The 8634-nt window shown below is 43.7% G+C and overlaps 1 protein-coding gene across 1 annotated transcript in view; it reads right to left on the bottom strand.

The window, feature by feature from the left end:
- Nucleotides 1-377: 377 nt before the first annotated feature.
- cacng3b (calcium channel, voltage-dependent, gamma subunit 3b) overlaps nt 378-8634 on the bottom strand; it is a 16806-nt gene continuing 8549 nt past the window's right edge. Inside the window, exons 2-4 of the mRNA XM_053442843.1 lie at nt 5161-5244; nt 2581-2721; nt 378-889 (exon numbers count right to left, since the gene is read on the bottom strand). Of these exons, the coding sequence (XP_053298818.1) occupies nt 378-889; nt 2581-2721; nt 5161-5244 (737 nt within the window). The remainder of the gene's footprint in view (nt 890-2580; nt 2722-5160; nt 5245-8634) is intronic.

Here is an 8634-nt window from a genome sequence, read left to right as displayed (position 1 = left end):
CTTTTTTTTTTTGTCGAGTTCAATCCTGTTTCCCCCTTTAGAAGCCAATCTATGAACACAAAAGGTCATGAGCATAAATTGAATGTGCCTTCACGTGTAAGGAGTCACAGGTACAACTACAGTGATATGTGGTAAAGTGGAGCTGGGAACAACTTCTCCTTTTGGAAACTCCCCCTGCTACACACACTGAATCTCTCACAGGGCTCAGGATTCACAGTTCAAAGGCTAAAAGTTCACAGTTCACAGTCGAAGTTTATCAAACCCCCTCCCCACCCCGTAACCCTGCGTGGCCCCTGCCTTTGCTCGCGCCCCCCGTGTATTTCTCCTCATCCTCCACTTTGATACTCTGATTGGGTGATTTCTGCAGCCAGCACCTCTCAGACGGGCGTGGTCCTGCGGTTGGGGTCCTTGTTGTAGTCTTTAGTGAGCGTGCTGCTCTGGAGGAACTCCCTCTCCGAGTTGAGCAGCCCGCCCATGCCGCCGCCCGGCTTGGTGCCGGCGTTGCCCGCCTCACGCGGGTTCAGCGTGTACATGGGCATCTCGGAGGCGGCGGGCCCCGTGTAGCCACCTTTCCCCAGGGGGGAGGCGTCGCGGCTGGGGGCCTCGGACGAGCGCACGCTGGAGCGGCGCCGGAAGCGGTAGCGGTAGGACGGGATGCGGCTGAAGGCGGACTTCTTGATGAGCTCGGTGCGGGACTTGGCTCGCTGCTTGCGGTGCTTCTCGATGAACATGTGCACGGCCAGCACGCCCACCATTTCCGCCATGATGAAGGAGAGGGCGCCAAAGTAGAAGGACCAGCCGTAGGAGTAGGACTTCTTGCTGTCGCTCTGACCCGGGTCGCCCGAGTTGGCGGAGATGTAGACTATAATTCCAATGATGTTACTGAGGCCTGAAAGAGACGGAAAGAAAAGATGAAACGTCCATATCCCTCTTTCTTATTAAATGGTTTATTGTCTTCTATCCTTTTGTGAATTAAATCCACCCATCAAGCTGGAGCTTTTACCAGCATGCTACTGGTAAAATGTTCACCTTGTTCACCATCATATTATGGCCCCTGTTACATTTGCTAATTAACACTTAAATCATGAGCAGGGAGGTGGAACGTGTGACCGATGCCGTCGTCCATCGCAGTGAGTGAAACGGAGAGAACAGGTTCAGAGAAGAGAGGGGATGGAGAGACGGACAGTTAGGAAAAAGAAAAGTAGAGAGAGCGTGACATCGGAGAGAGAGAGAGAGAGAGAGAGAGAGAGAGAGAGGGGGGGGGGGGGGGGAGTGCAGCTCGATGGAAACACTGCAGAGAGTCATTGCACACAGCTGGGCTCTCTTATTCCATATCATTAGTCCACAGTACAGTGTTCCTGCAGTGTGGTGGAACGCACAGAATGGGGACAATTAGCCAGCTGTAATTAACCAGAATCAGCCCCACACTATTGTGGTAAATAATTACCAATTTGGCTTCATAAATTTACGACAAATCCTAATGGGACCCTACACATCCCACTGAACAGCAATTATAGCCTTTTGTGTGTCAGGGGCTAGAGCATAAGTGTGTGTGTGTGTGTGTGTGTGTGTGTTTACGACAGGCTGTAAGTGTCAGCATCCATGTGACGGATTATGTGTGCGACTCTGTGTTATGTGTGTGTTTGCTCTCTCACACCGTCACAGTGCATCACGGCGGCTCCGTGGTATTCTTGGTGATTGATTAATCAGCTGCAGTTCACAGTTTCAACGCTCTGTGTGTTTTAGAAGCCTGACGGGCTCCTTCCACAAATATTTGAGTGTTGCATGTCCTCTGCTTCAAGTGGCTGCACGGTCTCACAGGTACACACACAGAGACACACACTCTCAGAGACACACAACGTAGCCCCATCCTCGTTACAGTGACCATCCTTGTATCTCAATGCTGGCTCTAGGTTTTGTCATGGTGATGCAGTTGAGTCCCTGTAAAACTTCTGCATCTAATTAATCGAATTCCTTTCTGTTGTCCAGGTTGTGTGTATCGCTCTCTCTCTCTCTCAGGTTGTCTTCAGGGCCATCGTCTGTCCCGGGACCTCTCTCCCTCTCTCCCTCTCTGCCTCTCTCCCGCTCTGCCTCTCTCCCTCTCTGCCTCTCTCCCTCTCTTCCTCTCTCCCTCTCTCCCTCTCTGCCTCTCTCCCTCTCTTGACTGGTGGAGCCTCATTCCAGATGTTATGGATCCTCCATGAGTCCCAGTTTCCTCCTTATCTCTCTCCTTCTGTGTGTTTGTTTTCCTCTCACAAACTAAGGATGTCCTTGAGTTCGCCTTTTGTATGTTAGTGTAGTTTTTTCCCAAAAATACTTTTACTCAATAATTTATTATTCATTATCTATTACATTATAATTATCAGCTCTTTTTGTTGTGGGGATATCTGCGTTAATATCCGTGGTTTCTGTGTTTATGGTTTTAAAAAGGCTTTAGTAAAGAAACATGCCTTTCTGCTTGGAACCTACTTCTTGTTAATATAATGGTGCACTGATGATCGACTGCACTTCCCAGCTATACAACAAGTACAGAGACACACATTCACGCAAACACACACGTGTGCGTGTGGAGACACTAACCTGCGGAGACGAAGAAGATTCCTGCACTGAGGATGACGTTGTGTCGGCTCCGGTAAAACTCACTGGCGGCCACGCAGAGCCCCCCCAGGAACAGCAGACCCACACTCATGATGGGGAAGATACTGGAGGCACGCACAGCACCTGAACACACACACAAACCAAACCACAACATGAAAACATGGTGCATTTCAGGCTCCACAGAATGAAACTGATGATTCACGTTGGAGCTGCAGAGTAGAAGAGGGAGCTTTATGACATTGTGAGAATCCAGTGTGGAGGGTTTGATGCAACAAGCACATATATGTCAAAATATATGTCTGTTGTTATTGTGTGTATGAATCTAGTTTCCAGAAGTGTGTTAGAAAAAGAGAGCACCCTAGTGATTTCAAGGTGGAAGATGAGAACTAAAAAGAGAATCACAGGAAAGGAACAATTATCTCTCTGTTTTGCATTCACTCCTTATTTGTATTAATTTATTTTTACACCATGTTTTGTAATATCTTTATTAAATGACCCTAAAATTAAATAAAGTTCTACTTTCTGCCGTGTACCAATATTTTATCTACAATGAAGGTGTTGCCTGTGATGAATAGCATCATTAAAAGCCTTGCTATATTATAATTTAAGTAAAAATAATCTCTCAAAATCGTTGATGCTGCTTTTCTAAATTAACTCAATTGCGAATTCATGGTAAATCTGCTGGTTTGTGTTGTGGCAGCTTTCGAATGTATATAAGCATGACTGCTCCCCATAGCATCTTGATCGCCACCTGGTGGCTGGCTGCAGTATAAGTCATAAACCTTGCCCTCTCCATGTTACTGGACGGGACATGGACCAAACTAAAAAGTGCAACTCTAATAGGATTTTTTGTCATTTTAGGTAATTATCATCATAAATTTTCAAATATGTTTGGTTTTAATTTGTTATTTAATGAAAGGGATGAAACATCATGATCGACAGCTGAGACTCGATTGGTCGACAGTGGCCCCTTCCCCCGATCGCTACATCACAGTTTGCAAAATGGCAACGTTTGTGTCCAGGATAATTTGGTTTCATTTCCTGATCGTGGGAGGAAGTGGAGACGTGTCGTCCATGTTTGTTCACAGACTATTCAGGGTCACTATGTAAATGTGGTTCAGAGATTAATGTATTAAAGGACCAGATTTCCTAAAATCCCAATGTGAGTTTTCTTAAACTCTCTTGAAGATGAAAGTCTCTACTTTAGTGTCAAAGTAAATGTTCCATTTTAAATCCACTGTGCTGCAGAAACAACGAAAAATGTGTCACTTACTGTACACACACACACACACATGCACAAATGCACAAATGCACACTTGAGACATGCACAAACACACGAGCCAGCGTGCTGCCACATGCTTGACTGAGTCTGAATCCAGAACATGTTAAAGCATTCAGAGGACTTGAGAGAGAGAGAGAGAGAGAGAGAGAGGAGAGAGAGGATGAGTGGATGAGGGTAGAGGGTGGGGGTGAGAGAAGGAGAGATGGATGTAGAGCAAGACGATGGACAAAAACCAAGACAGATGGAGAGTCGCACTGACACATATGCGAGGCAAAATACGGAGTATGAAAGCGAGGCTGCAGTTGGAGTGAGATCTCTGCCAGGACCCCGTGTGTGAGCACAGTGTGACAGCATATTGACGGATATTTGCAAACAGCTTGTCATGCAGAACAGAGATGTGCGTTTCTTTCTATTTACATATGTTTATATATTTTTTGTAATTGCGGTACTTCGGCATATATCAGCGTTTTCCAGTATTTAACGAGCAGCTAATTGTAAATGTAATTTCTTTACGCGTTTGTTTCTCTTATCACATTCCATAGCATATCCTGTGTGACGGACAGCTGCTGTGACCAATGGCGTGGTGCGGTTGAGTGTACAGACCCCACCCCATTGGCCCACACCCCTGGGCTGTATGAAATGCCGGTCACTAGGTTCCCGCTCCCCATTGGCTGGCCGGCTCTGAGGCCTGCGATCTAATTGGCCGCCTCTGGGGATGTTGTTCTGTGTTCAGTGGAGCAATGAGAAATAGGCACAGGCTAAATCTGTTTTCTCTTTCTTTCTTGTTGCCGTTTTCTCATTCTGTCCATCTTTTCTCCATGTTTACCGAGGGAGGAGAAACGGAGAGAGCCTCCTCCGCTCTCTCCATCTTTGTGGCCGCATCATTTTTTACTTCTGTCCTATTACTGTTTTGATGTATCTAGAAATAACAAGGCGCTTCCTCTTTTATTCTTTGTCATTTTCTTATCAAGGCAATGTCTTTTTTTTCTTGTTCTTCTTATGTATTTGTAGATAAAACTCCAGCATCTGTTTATATCTCTTGTTCTCCCCGTTTCACCCTCTGTCCATCCGTCTTGCTTGTTTCTGCAGGTGAACGCTAAGCAATACACACAGGGTCTCTGACATCCATCTATTCACTCTCCATCTTATCTGATCTACAATGATTTACTCCGTTGTGTGTACATGACTCAAACCACCAATAGTTCATGCACACAATGGATATCCACACTTGTGTCCATGCATTGTGTGTGTGTGTGTGTGTGTGTTCATATCAGACTTACGGAGGAGGTATTCAGCAGCATCTGCTTCATAGTCAGCATCTTCTGGGAAGTGATCAATCTTCTTACACACTCCTCTGAATGTTCCTGCAGCGGAGAAACACAAATCCGTTCAGTTCAGATCTTTAATGTCACACAAGAGGAAAATCGTGAGTGAGTGAAATTATATTTCTGCTAATTAAAAACAATGGATTTACAGCAGTCATTTCAATTTGGAATATTATTAACCACACAGACAAATCCTCAGTGGATCGATCTGCAATAACTCGTTCAACCCATCATCCTGGTTTTCAGTATTTTATCCTCTGACAGCTGCAGGTCAGATGTCTGCACATTTCTTTCTTGAGCTGGTTTTGCTCATTTTCTTGAAGGTGTTGTTTCCTCATTGTCAGTGAATCAAAACAAGCAATTAATAAATAGATTAAAATCAAATTGTGAACATTGTCTCTTGACATGAAATCAGCAGCCACTGGCTGTGTCAGGTAAGAGGAGCAACTACAGTCACCACTACTGTCTTCAATTGAAATAATGAGTCAGTTGTGTTTTTAATTAAAGGACTAATCAGATGAATTGTGTGTTTGATTTAAGGATTTTGTCCACAATGACTCTTCAGTGAACATTGACATCCTGTACACAGACATGAAATAACATTGAAAGCAGAGAGAGAGATAGAGAGGGTGGTTCATACAGAGAGATAGATAGATAGATAGATAGATAGATAGATAGATAGATAGATAGATAGATAGAGATATAGATAGATAGAGAGATAGAGAGAGATAGAGAGGGATAGAGATATAGATAGATAAATAGATAGATAGATAGATAGATAGATAGATAGATAAATATATAGAGAGATAGATAGATAGATAGATAGATAGATAGATAGATAGATAGATAGATAGATAGATAGATAGACAGACAGACAGACAGACAGACAGACAGATAGATAGATAGATAGATAGATAGATAGATATAGAGAGATATAGAGAGATATATAGAGATAGAGAGGGACAGAGATAGAGGGATAGAGAGACTGAGAGAAAGAGAGATAAAGATAGAGGGAGAGATAGACAGATGACAGATGATGCAGGGCTGTAGCCTTCAGGCTTTGTGTGGGAAACACTAATGAAAAGCCTTATCACACCCAGTACACACACACACACACACGCACACACACACACACAACTTTGAATACAAAAACACACACAGCTTCTAAAATGCGACATCAAGTGTACACTAACACACACACACGTGCGAATCAAGCTCATTAAATTGATACATGCACACGATCAATCATGGGTGTAAGTAAAAGCCTTCAGCCACCTTTATCTATATTGTTTATATATATGTGTGTCGGTAGAAGTGGAGGTGTGTGTGTGTGCGTGTGTGTGTGTGTGTGTGTAATATTGACTAGGATGCAGTCTCCTACGAGCGTGTGTCAGGCAGAGTGACTCATTCTCCTCGACCATACAGTATGTGTGTGCAAGTGTGTGTGTGTGTGTGTGTGTGCTGTGTGCTGCTTCATTCCCACCCATCATTCAGACCCATTCGCACATGGTCAACACCACAGGGGATATGGGAGAGAGGAGGGTTGGGGGTGGGGGGTGAAAGGAAGATGAAGGCGGATGCAGAAAGAGGAAGTGCTGGTTGAAAGTGGTGCGGTGGTAAAATGGCGCGGGGGGAATTGGAGAGAAACCGGAGGATCGAGGCGGCTGATGAACAAATGAACGACTCAACCTAATTGCTTATTTGCATATGAAGAAGTTCTTTCCAGGAGCCACATTCAGAAAATGTCGATTCATGCAGCTCGTTGCAGTTGTGGCCGTCACTTTGAGACTGAGAAGTACAGTCTTTGATATCTGGAATTTAACAAAGTTATATTCTGTAAATAATTGGGTAAAAAGTTTTGTGTTAATTAAAGTCTAAAGGACAAAGCTGTAATTCGACAAATACACAATAATCTTTGCACAACCATTTACTGCTGAAAATCCACATCCACAGGAAGATTGAATATAAATATGACTATATACATAAACTTTGTCTTTTCCAATTACAAAAAGCTGAAATTCTTTGGTTCTGTTTAATGTTAATACTTTCTGATTGGTTGCCTTAAATAACACTGATAATATCACAGATTAAAGACAAACTCAATAACACGCCTGGTGTTATTCTGTATTTGGTTATTGACAATAAGCCTCATTTAAAGGCCTAAATCAACAAGGCCCAATAGTTCCCTTAAGTGCAATCAGGCTGCCCCAAATTTCACACACTCATATGAGGACCTAAACCCATTAGTTGTGTATAAGTGTGTAATTCTTGCCAGAATGAGTGAGGAGAAAAGTCGACTTTATCTACACTGACACAACTTTTCACTGAGGTCAAGTTGTTGTTGGTTTGCGTCTCTTTCTGGGAGTTGTTGACCATGAGGAGAGTGCAGTGACGCTGCTTTGCCTCATCCGATCAGGTGGCCTTGTGTAATTGGATGATGAGAAGCAGCGAGGAGTCACAGAAGGTAACGGAGACCTTAGCTGCCCCTGCCAGACACATCAAGGTGTAAAGCATCATCAGTCAGAGCTCTGCCTCGTGTTTGTCAGCCGGGGAATTCATTATAGCTCCTGCCTTTTAAACGGACGGATTTGTATTGAACCGTTCTGATTTATGGAGCAACAAACGGCCTCACACAATGACACGGAGAATAGGAACAGAGAGATATACGGCGGCTTTTATTTCACTCTCGGTGGCCTAAATCACGGCCGAATAAACACGGCGTAAAGTGGACACACACAAGAACACACACAGACACACTAATAACACACACTGAGTGTCGCTGGTGAATACACACTTCAATAACGATTGGCTTAACACAAACACACACACATACGCAGGAAAGACAACAGCTATATATTAATTCCAAGTCACAACAAGCAGCCGCTCTTCACTGTTTTCCACCTTCAGCACCTTCACAACCTACTTCCTCTTTTCAATGTCACATGTGTCTGAACTGACCAATCAGAGGCTAGAAGGACTTGGACTCAGGTACAGGTGAGTGAGGCAGATTCAGTTAATCATTTGAACTGTTGTAAAGATGCTGGAGTAAATAATCAAACGTATAAACATGTAAAATATAACTGAGTGAATATAAATCTGTAAATACTTAATGGAGGCTGTGGATGGTTTTACAGCCAGAGAGCTCACATAAAAGTTTTTTTTATGGATTAATGAATATTGCTAGTGTTTAAAATAATGTGTCCTTCCTAATAAGGTCAACAGTCGGACTCCTGGTGTCCATGTAAACGGAGTCCCTCTTCTGTCAGTTAGAGATAAATCCTCACAGTCTCAATATGATCTCATCTGGTCAGAAATAATAATTGGACTCATTGTTCAGTGGGCTTGAACGGTCTGGAATCGAACATACACTGAAAGTAATGTGCAATATTTCCCACACACTGCTCCACCCACAGTGAGGAACTAGAAGAA

This window comes from Pleuronectes platessa, chromosome 16 (genome assembly GCF_947347685.1).
Source record: "Pleuronectes platessa chromosome 16, fPlePla1.1, whole genome shotgun sequence".
NCBI lineage: Eukaryota > Metazoa > Chordata > Actinopteri > Pleuronectiformes > Pleuronectidae > Pleuronectes > Pleuronectes platessa.
Note: the sequence above shows the minus strand (reverse complement) of the source record. Positions and strands in the feature narration are given on the sequence as shown.